General features: G+C 42.9%; 1 protein-coding gene across 1 annotated transcript in view; it reads right to left on the minus strand.

Moving 5' to 3' along the window:
• The window catches only part of USP35 (ubiquitin specific peptidase 35), a 34,393-nt gene that overhangs the window by 15,410 nt on the left and 4,595 nt on the right, over positions 1-14,388 (minus strand). Inside the window, exons 2-5 of the mRNA XM_071571665.1 lie at positions 8,597-9,293; positions 7,289-7,424; positions 2,753-2,882; positions 1,208-1,309 (exon numbers count right to left, since the gene is read on the minus strand). Coding sequence (XP_071427766.1) covers positions 1,208-1,309; positions 2,753-2,882; positions 7,289-7,424; positions 8,597-9,278 — 1,050 coding nt within the window. The 5' untranslated portion in view covers positions 9,279-9,293. The remainder of the gene's footprint in view (positions 1-1,207; positions 1,310-2,752; positions 2,883-7,288; positions 7,425-8,596; positions 9,294-14,388) is intronic.

Consider the following 14,388-nt stretch of genomic DNA (forward strand, 5'->3'; position numbering starts at 1 on the left):
CAGGCTCATTTAAAGTGTCTCCAGCTAAGGAATGAAAAACCACTCGTTGAAAATGTTGTTTAGCATTGCTTTTTTTCCAGCCTTATCTGTTTATTCTATGAACTTTAGGTGAAAAGCCAAATGTAAGGGCTTTAACAAGAAAGTATAAAATCAAACATTAATAGGAGTAATCTTCCATTACTGCTTCTATCAGCTCAATCACTACAAACATGCTTTTGCCTTCAGCATCACTTTTCAAATTCAGCATTCCAGAGGTAACACCAGCAGGAAGCAGAGCCATGCCTTAGTGCCAACAGCAAAACAAAATAGATATCACTGTGGAAAAGTGGAGATTTAAATGCTGTCAAAAGTTGGTTTTGCTTTTAACAGCAGAGAATTTGTGTATTGGAAGTGTTCTGATTCACTCTTCTAGTCATACTGCACTGATGATGTACAATGCTTTGAAAGATGACCCATCACTTAAAGAAATGGAAATGGATGCCACGTGTTGACATTTTAAAGGCACATGTGGGATGGGGTCCATTGAGTCCAACAGACAGGCACCTGCTTAGGAAACAGCAAGGACTGTTTAATAATGTATTCCCTGCCCTCCAGAGTGAGAGCCCTCCGAGATATTCTCAATGCAAAGGCTCCACCTAACACACTCCAAAGGGAGAGCAGCAACATCTACTACACCTCAGCTGAAAGGTGGGAGCAGATATGGGGCAAATATGGCACTATCTTCTAAATCTGCTCATGAAACCACATTCTAAGCCAGTCAGGGTCAGCCCCAACCATCTTTATACTGGTTTCCCCCTGCAGATGAGTCACCCAGCAGGTAAGCTTCAAGAAAAATGGGAGGAACCATCAGAGGAGAAATAAAGCCTTGCTTCTCCTCTGCACCTGACTTTCTGACAGAGTGGTTGCTCAGTCTGTGGGAACCAGCTCCTTTTAGGCTCAGGACTTGCCTTTGCATCTCAGCACTGGCTCCATGGTACTCAAAAAACTGTTTAGGCTGCAGGAGAGGCTACGAGAGGCTACTGCAGCTGCCAGGACAGGCTCCAGTGGGGGGACAGGGCTGGGATTACATCACTCAGTGAAATCAAGCAGATGAAGGAAATATTCCCCAATATCTCAGCACCTCAGGTCCCTTCCTGCCTGTGCTGCCCCACAGCATGGTTTTACATTCAGGGCAATGCCCTCATCCAAGTGTCAGACACAGCCTTACCAAGTGAAATGCCTCGTGGGAGTGCTGGAAGCTCAGCAGCATGTACTGCAGGACAGACAAAGCCCCCTCTCTCACAATGGGGTACAGCAACTTGGAGAAGACCTAGCAGGGGAGGAAAAAAGCAAATGACAAGGCAGAATAGCACTGCAACGTGCAGGAGAAGGGAACAGCAGGAAAGAAAGGCATTGAGTATCTACCACAGGTGTTCATCTCTTCCTACTCCATATTGGATGTTGACACAAGCAGCCTGCAACCAGGCCTCCAGAGTCATCTCCTGTCCAGAGCATTGCCTCAAGTCATCCTAAAAATACCATGTAGGTTATCCTCACTCTTTCAGGCTTGTGCAGTGCCTGGCACAGCAAGGTGAAGACCTCTGTAACAGTGCTGCATCTCCGTAACTCTTCATGGACAAGGCACATGAACAAGCACAGTAGGATGCTAGATTTTCTAAAATGTACCTCTTCTATTTTATTATGATATTTGGAACTTTATCACTAACCTTTCAGGAAAAGAGATAAAAAGCAAATACTTTTTTCAAAGGTTAAGCAATGATATTTATTCTACTTTTAAAAAAATACCTATATACACTGTACTCCTTTGAAATGACACTTCTGAGGGTTTCCAAAAATCACATGCTATTTTAAGGGCTGTGTCCCTTCCCTATGCATTAACAATGAAAGGAAAGATAAAAAAAAGCCAGAGATGCTTGGCTACTCTCCCACTGCTCAACGCCCTTGGGGTAGCACAAGAACAAATGCAGTTATTGATAATGTTCCAATACTGATAAATATAGAATCACAGAATTGTTTCAGTTGGAAAATACCTCTAAGATCACTGAGCCCAACCATTAACCCATCATTGCCAAGCCCACCACTAAACTGTGTCCCTTAGAACACAGTCATAGTAACTTCTACAGTGACTTCCACGGGTGGCTCAGCCAGGTGTTATCCTCATTATTCAAAGGAGGGAACAGCAGTACCATAGACTGGAGAACGTTGTTGAAGTAGCAACGACCATTCCAGCACTTGGTCACACAGTTTTCAGAGGCAGTAAGTACTCACTGCTGAAACGGGTGATGGCAATGGCAGTGGGGGCTTTATCTCTACTAATAAATGAACTAAGCCAGGCCACAGGCTTTAAAGCTGAACTGTGACTGTGTGGACTGGTAATATGTATTTTGCCTATGCCAGCCAGCCCTGATCCAGGCACAGTCAAAGGAAAGCATGTCACCTTCCCAAAGACAAGTTTTGCAAGAGCTCTACAGTTTGGGAAAGAAAGTTATTTGTTGACTTGAAAAGCCTTGGCTACTTTATTTCATAACCTTTAAGATATCAGTACCTTTGCAGACCAAGACTTAAAGAACCCCAGGGTGTTCTAGAGAAAATCATTCCCAGCTGCAAAACCAGTACCCCTTGGGACAGAAAACTCTTTTCTATACATCTCAAGTCACATTTTGTCCTCAATTCAGTTGAAAGGCAAGATGATATTTCAGGTGCAAGATGATATTTCTGTGGTTCACATTCACATTTAAAAAAGCCAACTGACCTTTTCTATTTTTGAAAGAGTGACTTCAATCAAAATGCTGAACTTTTTCACTGCAGCCAAACCCTTCAGCAGAGCAATGATCCACTTGTCTATGTTCTTTCCCAGGGGCCAGGACACCCAGTCAATCATCCTGAAGTGAAACACAAACTCTCAAATAAATTTAATATACATTTTGTGAAACCCAAGCTCTACTCTGCATTAAATCTCATCCAAACTGGTGTCTAGTCAGTGGGATGACTGTAAGAGATGGGTTCTGCATAAGGCATTTCACGTTATTCAAAGCAGAACACAGCCTGAAGTGAAAATACCTCAATGTTATCATCATGCTGTGGTTCATCAGAGGATCAGACCCAGGTCCATAGAATAAAGTGGGGATTTTTTTTCACAAACTTCAGTCAGTTTGAGTTCAAGTTTCTAACACTGGTACAGTGCTCTATAGACCACCCACATGTGAGTGTGATCAAGGTCTCTGCATTGTCACCATTAGAAAACAAGGGATACTGGTATGATCTCTGCATTGTTACTGGTAAGGAAAAAGCACTCAGATTCAGATCTTTTAATTCTCTGTGTGGGAAACATTGATTTCCAAAAACACATTAAAAACCAACCTGGAAACCCTAATAGAAGCCAGTTATTCCTGAATATCACAGCTAACAAATTTCATCCATAACCACTCAAATAACATATTGTCATGTTTCTGCAAGAAGTAAGTAGTTTACAGAAGCCTCTCATAAAACAATTACCTCAGACTAAGTGATGACACATGTTTTCTATTTAAATTCAATGTTAAACAACTGGGAACTAATTAAGACTTGAGATCTCCAAATGTCAAACTTTACTGACCCTTTCAGTACCTTTGATTTGAAGATATCCCCAGCCTTCAGGCTCCACTTCAGTCCCCCTATCTTACCAGTCAGTTCCTTTTGCTTATCAATCTGTAACTCATGCAAAAAATATGAAGGGAACACAGATAACTAACCACCACAAGGCAAAGAGAAGGAATAAGTGAAGTCTACAGGGAACTGGAAAATTAAAGTCTAGCCAGTAAAGAAACCTTGAAAAGCAGAATATGTTGGGATGTTGAAAAATAGCAAAAGTCAAGCCAAGCTGGATACTAAAGCAAATGCCAGACATTTGCATCAGAGAAGAACAAGGAAAGCCATGCAACCACTGTATACAGTGAATGTGATGGAGATTAAAGATATGGCCTAGGTGTTAATTCAAAACTAAAGACATTCACTGACTCCACTTTCAGCAAGAGGAAGAAATTGAATGGGCTGTCAAAGAGGAGGTAGGTAAAAATCTGAGAACAGTAACAAAAGCAATTTCAGCTGATGCAGAAGTGAAATATGAAGAGCTCATGAACTCCAAATGAGTATTCAGTGACCTCCATTGTGTAAAATTCAACACACTGGTGAGTTTTAATGCCTTTATTAACTTTTCCATGGTGCTTTACATGGGGAAAATAGGAACATAATTCCTATAATGAAAACAGGTAATGAATGGGAAGAAGGGATAGAGTGCCACAGAGGCTCACCACAGGTGCCAAGGTCAGGTTTGTCTGGACGTATGAATTTCTAGTCAAAGGACAGAAGTCAATCATATCTGATTGACTGTCTGAAAGGAACTTTCAAGCAACATTCTTCAGGATCTAATGATGCTAACATCATTAGCACAGATGTCCTGAACACATCTGGGAAACTGAGGTGATGCACAGCTGTTAGGCATCATCAACAAAACAGGAAGATCAAGGTATCACAAGTAAGACCTTGAGGATCAAAAATACAGAAGAAGGAAACGTATGGATTCAAAATTCATGCAAGGCACAGGAAATGGATGCTACATGACAGTAATCCATCTGCTTAAAGACAACAAGGCAGATACCAGGTGACTACAACTTCCCAGTGTAACAGCAGCCATGCACCCATGCTGTGGTGCAGAAGAAAAGGTGTTCTCTCTAGCAAAACAATGACACCTCGGGGCAGGCTGCCATGATGAACTGCACCTGGAACATGGTGCACAAACAACACCATTTATGTCCAAGACCAATGAATTGTCTTGACAAAACCTGTTAAGGTGGTCAGGGAATTGAAGAACATTTCCTGCAAGAAAAGCTTAAAATAATTTGGCTTGTTTAGCACAGCCATGGGAAAGTGAAGATGGGAAGGGACTCCTCTGCTTGCACATAATGAAGGAATAAAAACCAGGGAGGCAAAAGATATTTCAGCTACTTCTGTTGGCATAAGATCAAATCAACTATAAGATGGCCAGAAATACACACAGGCTGGCTGTTAGAAGAGAGATTTGACCCACTAAAGCAACCCCATTGTGGAACAGCTATGAAAGAAGAGCACTGGGAGCACAAGCCTATCCTGCTTTGAAGAGCATAGTTCAATATTCATGAAAGGGCTCTGTAATGTCAGTGCCTATAATGCAGCGAAATGGATCCAGAGATCCAAAGATCCCCTTTCACCCCATCTTCTTTTAAACAGGCATAAAATAACCTTGTCTGCTTCAAGACATTTTTTGCCAGCACTGGTGCCTAAGCTACAGTACTGCCTATTGCTACAGTAGGAAAAAAATTACATTTTAAATTCACATTGCACTTTCCACATTGTAAGATCCACAAATATTTTAGTAGCGATGACTCTAATTTTCCAAAGGAGCCATTGATTTGGTATGCTAAACTTTTAAAAGCTCAGACCCTGATTTCCAGAGGTAATGAATGCCTGCATTGCTGTGTGACAGCTGACACCTGCATCTGGACATGGGCTCTTTGAAACAGATACAACACCCCCAGAAAAAACAAACAAACAAACAAACAAAAAAAAAAAAACAAAAAAAAAACCAAACAGACAAACAAAAAAAACCCAATCAGTGAGTAATTCTGACATCACAGATGCACATTAATAGAGTTTATCTAAAAAGAAACAAACTCTGCAAGAAACTCTCTGAAAGAGACTGCGGTGTACACTTATACCAGCAGATGCCAGCCTTGCTTTTTTTTACCATCTGCTCTTTACATGCTTGACCAGAAGTTCCAATACATGTCCAGTTTATTCTCCTGCTACTAACTCCCAAACCCAAACTTTGGAAGAAGACACTTCTATGTGAGAGCAGTTTGTCAGGGATATTAAGCTGAAAGACCATGTCATTTTTCAGTAAGCTGAAAGATCCTGTACATTTTTCTTTGACTTTCTAGGCATGGAGCACACATTTATTGAAAGGCTGATGGTCATGCTGGCTTTTGGGGCACCCATCTGCCATAAACACGCTGCCAAAACTTCCATATTTCTCCTAAGTGATCTTAATTACATATTGTAGGCTGTGCTTAATGTTTGGCCAACTCTGACTAATCATTTACTTGTCCTTCGGCGTAGCGAAGAATGTTTTAAGGAATGATGCAATTGTTTGGGCAACCTCTATATTTAGACAGTGGTGCTCTTAGAGGATTCATTGTCTGAAGCTCACAGCAGCAGGTGTCCAGAGGGAGAAAAAGATGGAGAAGAGGGATAGGAACTGAACTGATAACTTAATCTTTTGTCTTGAGTTGCTCTGGACTCTGGGAAACCCATGGCCTTCCCCAGCAAGCCAAAGAGAAGTAGTGCCTGTCTGCATACATAGTTTCCATCAAGAGTAATGTGTTTCTGTCATGTAACCTAATTGGGAGAGACACAAAAATCCTGTAATAAGAAAAGGAAAAAAGATGGTGTGAGTAAGATGAAATCACAGCAACTCCCATGTGTTAAGTTCACTGCACGTGAACATCATCTCCTTAAATGAAGACCTCTGAAGAAAGCATGGGCTAAAGATATAATCATGGAATTCTTTAGGGTGGAGAAGAACCCTTAAGATCATTGAAGATACCCCTAAGCAGGTGTGGAGCAAGGCATTGGAGCACAGAAGAGTGGTAGGGCTTGGACGTAACTGTGATGCCAAAGAGGGCACTGGTGCTGCAAAAACCAGGTTTAGCATGTCAGGTAGTGTTTCATTCACTACTCTTTGTCATGCTTTGACAAGGTCTCTATTGACTCTGTCTGTCTGGTAGCACCACATTCATCTGACAAAGGTCAAGGTAGGACCACAGAAACAATAGGGCATACCTCCCTCCCCAAGATGTTTAGCTGTGACTGATTTTTTAGGTTATGTCCTTCTGAAGGGAAGGAGATCAACATGAATTCTGTAAAGAAGATTTTGGGGAAGAAAAAGCCCTCAACAGCTTCTGGGAAAAAAATCAAAACACTTCAAGATAACTTATGTTGGGCATCCCATAACACTATTTATTTCTAAAAAAAGAAACCAAATTAAACCAAACGAATACAGTAATAATCATAATAATAGTAACAACAATTATTAGTCTTTAGGATCTCAGGCTGGAAGGAGTGATACAAAAGTTTTCTTTTTTCCTACATACTCCTTACAAGACAGCACCAGCCAAACTGCTTGAGATAAAATCACACAGAGAAACTGAGTGCAGCTGTGGGGCAAGTTTTCCTCTGAACTGAGAATGAAATTCATTAATGCAGCCTCTCCTACCTGCCAATGGCCATCATCATTTGCACATCAGTGATGCTGTCATCATTGGTTAGGTTTCTTATGACGCCATCCATGAGCTCCAGAGGGACAAACTGAACCACACTGGCCAAGGCATTGGATGGTGCTTCCTGCTCCTCTGTAAGACATGGATGAGCACCAGCAATGAAGATGTTAGTTGCTGGCAAAACCAGGCACATGAGGTCATTTCTCATCTCTAAAACCCAAACAATTTCTACCCACAGAAATGGAATCATAGAATTGTTAAGGTTGGAAAAGCCCTCTAAGATCATGGAGTCCAGCCACTAACGCAGCACTGCCAAGTCAAACACTAAACCATGTCCCCAAGTGTCACATCCACATGTTATGAACCAGATCGTCAGCCGGTGCCAATGAGCAATGTGGAGTCTGCAGCTGGAGTGTGCTAGGAGGACAATCCCCCAAATGCCAGTGCAGCACATAATGAAGTTGGGTCTTAATAGATGGGCTGTTGCAAGAAGCCATACACAGCCCAAAGGGAGGAAGAGATCACAGGCACAAGACAGTCCTTGGGCTAACCCTAGGTTCCAGGTTTCCTCTGTATGCCTATTTGTACTAAGTACTGCAAATAATTCCAAATGGATGCAAATGCAAGTTTGCCAGTCTGGAGGACCTTCCAAAGGATGAGGCTTTCATACAGAGGGCATTGAAAAAACAGTCTCCTGTGGGCTTGGGAATAGTTGAAGCAGGAGATCTCCAGCCTTTCGTGGCACTGGTACCTCCAAAAACCTTCTGAAACCATCCACAATAACCTAAAGGCCCCAGAAGCTGGATAAATATCTTTTGTCTCACCTTACTATACAACCACGCTCCAGGCAGACAGTAGAGTTTCATACCTCCAGATCAGTGAGAAATAAATCCTTAGCTTTATCCCTAGTCTTTGGCAGGGAGCAGGCCTTGGGTATCACCAAGTCAGCCATAAGAGAGTGACATTTCTCAAAGCTTTCAAGTCCCACTCTAACCAGCTGTAGATAAAGTGCTTTTCCTTAAGACCAGCTGATGCTGGGAAGTGCTGAAGGCACAAACTTGTGCCACAAACGTTTCAAACCCACTAACAGCTCCTGTGTGCAGACTCTGTGTGGTTTCAAGAAATAATTTTTCCCCAGCTCAAAGCCCTGGATAACTGTTAGAGATGCTTGTTTATCATATTTCTTCTGTGGCTGCATTTCTGTAGTGGATGGGAACACTGCAAGATGTCAAACTAATTGAATTTGACTTCATCAGAGCCAAAATTTACATTCCTAGCCTTTTTTATTAGTATTTTTAAATTACCTGTTGAAGAAATGATGGTGAACAGTTCCTTCAGAGAGGGCAGGATAGTTGAAGTCTGAGTCCTCCAGATCCTCTGTAGCAGACCACTCACTTTGTTCACCTGCTCCAAAAACTCCATGATCTCCTCTTCCCCTTCAGAGACACACTGGAAATGCCCAATGCACCGGATCAGCTGCTGACAGAACAAGAGCTGGTGTTTTCCTGTGGGAATGCATTGAGGATGCTGGGTTAAGAGTTTGCTGATCTTGGCACACTGCTTGGGGCTGGGCCGCTCACAGATTTTCCGGAGCACCTCGATCCTCAATAAGCTGAAGATGCTGTTTGCTGACGGGCTTTCCAAGATGAACTGCAGCCCTAACTGGATATAATCGAGTACATAATGGCTTCTCTTGCCCAGAGGTCCATAGCCTTCCTGGAGGAGACTCAGCAGGAAGCGGACATTGAAGAACTCCTCAAATTCCTCTGGGTGATAGTGGCCATAGACCTCCAAAACCTCCTTCCCAACCTCTCTTTTATACTTGGTGTCCCCAGTGAGGTATAGCTTGGTAGACAGCTCCAGCATGGACCAGCATTGCTCGCTGTCCATTGGCTGCTTTGCTGCCTCAATGACACGCCTCACAAGCCCTTGCTTTACATTGTTGGGGTACGAGGACATCACCACAGCTTCCAGTATCTTATCCATCTCTGCTCCCTGCTCCTAAAAGAGAGGAACAGAACAGCAGGTTAGTTCAAGTTGGGTCTGCTGAGCTTTCAATCCCAGGTTGTCATGAAAAGTCAAAGAAACAGAGCTTGAGAGTAGTCTGGGACCACTCTGAAGATAATTCTTGACCCCTTTTCTTGGTGGCATTTGGAAAAACTTCCACCCTGGTGATGTTTGATGGAGATGAAATTCCCCAAACTGAATTAATACACAAAAATAGAAAACTTCTTCAGACTAATCAAACATTTGAGAATTTTTGTCTTGGAAACAACCAACTACAAACCCACAGAGGGCATGAGTGGGGAATTATGGGAGCCAAGATCTTATGATGGTGTCTGCTGGCTCAGGTGTCCTCAAGTGGCAGAAGTGCTCCCAGTGATAGTTTTCGCATTCAGGGAAGGAGCGAAAAGCCCTGGGAAGCAGAGGTGGGATTTTAGACTCTCTGTGCAATGGCAGGGCTGTGTTTGACATTTACACTGTGCTGTCAGCCACTCCATCTGAGTGGTGCAGTCTTGGCTGCTCCCCAGGGACCTGCTGCATTTGTATGCGGGACCAAAACAAGAGAAACTGCAAAGTCAGGCAAAGTTTCCCATTCGTCACAGCTCGAATTCACCAGCAATAAAGCGTTAGAGGAGCGTGCTTTAAAAAACCCCAAGGAATTCCCTGGAAAAGCTCAGAATAACATTTATAACCAGGTGTTGAATGCATTTAAAACCAGGTGGTGGATGCACTACTGCACAAAACCTAAAAAAAAAAAAAAAAAAAAAAAAAAAAATCAACAAAAAAACCCAAACCAAACAAAAAAAACCCAAACCCACAAACATACAAAAAACCCCCCAAACCATTACAGAATGATAAAATTTGACAGTCAGGATTTCTTAAAATATATCACAGGGCCTATATAAAGGCTTACACGCAGCAGGTCCCCCAGTGCAATGTGCTACACAAATAACAGTGGGAGAAAGTCCCTTCCTGACTATAGCCTGAAATAATCCATGCTCATTTATCTGACCAGAATAATAATCACCACCTTTCTGTTCTTCAGCTTCCTAATCCGTGAAATGAGACCAACACACAGCAGTTCCTACCGAGGTTGGTTGAAAGATCCTTTGTTAGCACTCAGAAAGCATTCAAAGATTTTCAAGTGGTCAGGGTTATATTAATGAAGAATATATGTGCAGGTGACATGTACCCCAAGTATGGTTTTCACAGATAACATCCAGAAGGGACCTGGAGTTAGCCTGTATCTGAGCCAGAGAGTATCTTTTCTCCTGGTAGACAGATGCTTGTAGGTGGAGAAGTAAAACTCATGCCAGACACAAACATCAAACTCTGACTCACAGCTGCTTGGCTGGGAAGCTTTCCCACTCGACCAAATATCACAGAGAAGCACAGGGTGAAAAATCCAGTAAGATATATAATACATATATGTATATATAGCTACTTCCCAATCTAGTGATGCCAGCAGCCTACATTGCAATGGCTCTTCAGGAACCACCTTGGCCTTTCTGTCCCCTGCCTGACCCATACAGTCCTTTGCTCATGTGCTGGATTTATTTTTCCCCACCAAGCATCACTGCTGCCTTCCCTGCATCACATTATGGTAGAGCTAATACTCTCCATCACGTTTTCCCAGGATGGAAGACATAAGCAGGACTCCTGAGGAATCAGCCTGCATTAAACCAATAGCAAATGAGGACAAGGTAAGAGAAGACAAAATCCAACAGGTAATGTCTTTTCACTCCAAAAGAAAGTACTACAGTGACAGCAAAGGCTAAAAGTCAACCTGGAGAGCAGATGGGGCTTGCAGACAGTCCAAAATTCGATCATCCTGCCTTGTGAGATCCTTCTGGTGGTTTGACACTGCCCACTTTTTTCCCAAGAGGAGATAATGTGTCCTTATTGCAGTTCAGTGGTCACCTTGGCCATACGGAGACTGGCACAAGCCTGCAGTCAACTGGCACTCCCTTCACCTCTTCTCTGCAGCTTCCCAGCCTGAGACCTGACACCCTGGACATATGGCAGATAGATAAGGGACCAGGAGGAGACAGGAGGATCTACAGTGCTCACTGGTTGTGTCTCTCCATTATGTGGTTACTTCCCTGGAGAAATCCATGCTGAGCCACAGCAATTTAGAAACACTACCCAGGCACAATGGCCAAAAAATGGCTACAGTTCTTTTAGACCTAGACCCCTTAATCACCACAATCCACTGGCATATGTGGTGTTGGGTGGTCTTGCTGCCCCTCTCAGGGGTGATGGCTGTCCACCACTGTCCCCTGAATGACTGCAGTTTTGGCTACATTGCAAAACTTCATCCAAATTTTCTATGAAAAAGTGTAATTCTATTCGAATTTTAAGATAAACTTGCAGATCTTGAGAGGGCTTGGTTGTTCCTCAGCCTGATCACAGAAAGGAACGTGAGGATGGGTTATCCACCCCATCACTGGTGCTTGGAGTGCAATTAGGTCTCGTCTGATACAGTGCAGTGAAGACAAGGCTGAAACAAACTCCCCCCATAGTCAATAGATAAACAAATCCCAAAGGACCATCTCGTCAGGAAGCATCATAATGTCTCATATTGACATTAGGACCTTGAAGAGTCATTCTCAGGGAGAAGGACCCAAGCTAATGCTGTGGTGAAGGGTCCACGGTCTCCTCACCAAGGAAGAGCTTTACAGTACAGGGCTGAGCTTTGGGTAATACAGCCCCACCTGTACCTCTCTAACCACCCTGGTGTCAGCAAGGTGGGACAAAAGAGCCCATGTTTCTGTTGTGTATCAGGGTGGATCAAGCTGCTCCGTGGGTGTGGGCCAGACAAACACAGGATGGAGGACGCTACCCAGGGCATATATTACAGTCTTAAAACTACATTAAAGCAACATTGAAGTTGCTTTGTAATATGCAATAATCAATACTATAATCTTGAAACTACACTAAAAGAGCATTCTATGCTAAAAGATCATTCACATGTCAAAGGCTTGGAATTAAAATGGCTAATTCAAGCCAAGCAGAGCTCCAGTTGTTTTCAGAGAGATATTAATTTAAGTATCTAATATTAACTTTTTTTCCCCCCAGGACCTGCCTGGAGAGTGAATCAGGGTTTGCAGTGGGGGAGTAAAGTGATTTGGAGCATTGTCTGTAAGATCACTGTCTCATTTGTTGTAGAAATTGGAAATGTGTCATCAATAACCTCAGGAATGCCAGGAGGGGGAAGGACAGTTCATTGTCAAGCAGCTGAATGCTGCCTTGGAGACCTGGTCTCTGTTTTCCCTCTGTTTAATCCTGAAATAAGGAGACTAAATATTCAGACAATCATGCTTCTATAATCACTACTCCTGAAGTAGAACACCCTTTCTGCACTTCTTCCTCATCAGCACTAAGAACTCATATAAGAGCTGAAAGGATTGGCTAATTTCTGCTTGTGAAAAGAACTGAGTTCCTGGAGCCCACAAGGATGAAGCAGAAGGTCAGAGTGTTAATTAATAAACTGAAGACCCACAATATGGTTCTAACCTGTTATGTGGCTCCCATAAAACAGAAAAGTACACAATATGAGCTTTACAGAGAAAAAGAAAAAATCCCATGAAATGGCAAAACTGTTGTGCTCCCCTGGTGAATGACTGGCAGGAACAACATATGCAAAATCACAGAATCAGGAGGAAAAGAACCTGGGGAGGTCTCTAGTCCAACCCCTGCACAAAGCTGAAATCAACCCAAGCAGGTCAGGGCTTTATCCATTAAGGTGTTGAAAATATCCCAGGATGGAGATCACACAACCAGTCCGGGCAACCTGCCCCAGTGCTGATTAGCTGACAGTGGGAAGGTTTTCCTTATTTCCAGTTGGAAACTGTTGTTTCAATTTATGTTTGATTTTTTCTCATTCTACTGCCTTGCACACCTGTAAAATCTATCTCTTGAATAACTTCCTTGTAGTCACTGGGGGGTTACTATCAGTCAGTCCCCAGACTTCACCTGTTCAAGGGGTTAATCCATCCCAGGTGAGTCCATCCCAAGTGTCCAGGCCAAAACATTTTGTATTCATCCTTGTTGAAATCCATGAGGTTTGTGTCAAGCACAGCATGTCCTAGCCCTCCTGCATGGTCACCCTCAAGCATATTGACTGTTTCCCAAGTCTGGTGTCATTCACAAATTTGATGAAGTGAATTTCATCTCCTCCTCCAGACTGCTGATGAAAATATTAAAAAGGAAAGCTCCAAGGATAGTTTCAGCCCATTTCCTACCCAATGAGTAGTCAACACATCTAGACTGTGATTTCTCTTGCATCTTTGATACAAAGATGTTGTGAGGCATCATCTCAAAAGCCCTACTGACATCAAAGAAGACAACATCCACTACCCTCTCCTCATCCACAGATCTACCCGTCCATCCTTGCAGTCCATCACACAACCCAAGAATGATTTACCCTTAGCAAATGAACACTGGTCATGGCCAGACACCTCCTTCTTCATGTTGCCCAGACACAGGTTTCAAGAGGATGTGCCTTGTATGACCATCCCAAGAACCAATGTGAGGATCACTAAACTAGGTTCTCAGATAACCTTTTTTCATTTTTTGAAGATGTGCTAGATGTATTTTGGAATAGAGATGTCTCCCTACCTCATCATTGTCAGGCAATTACTCAGACCTACAAAACTGTTCTGAAGACACTTGCAGTTCCACCTTGCAGATCAGTAAGTGTTCATGGTGATAAGTACCACACACTGCACTCACGAGTACACACCAGGGTCCACAGTGTGTTCTCCCATGCCCCCTCAAAATATAAAGGGTGCTGTAAACGAGAGTAACTCTGGCTTCAGACTTAAATTCCACCTAGACCCAAAAATTCAAGGAACTATTTCAACATTTGCAATAGGTGTTGTTGACCACAAGATGGGTCCTCTGCAAGGACAGACACCCAACCACTCTCTAGAAATCAGAGAGGGGAAAAGAATGTAAGCAAAGAACAGCATTGACCAGTTTAGCTTCATTCTCCAAAGTGAGTAAACTGTAAAAGAAACCAAAATCAAAACCCAACCTCAGGATGAAAAATCAACTTGGGCTTTGCTTGCACCTAGTCTTCACAATCTGT

The sequence above is a fragment of the Pithys albifrons genome, chromosome 1 (assembly GCF_047495875.1).
Source record: "Pithys albifrons albifrons isolate INPA30051 chromosome 1, PitAlb_v1, whole genome shotgun sequence".
NCBI classification, from domain to species: Eukaryota; Metazoa; Chordata; class Aves; order Passeriformes; family Thamnophilidae; genus Pithys; species Pithys albifrons.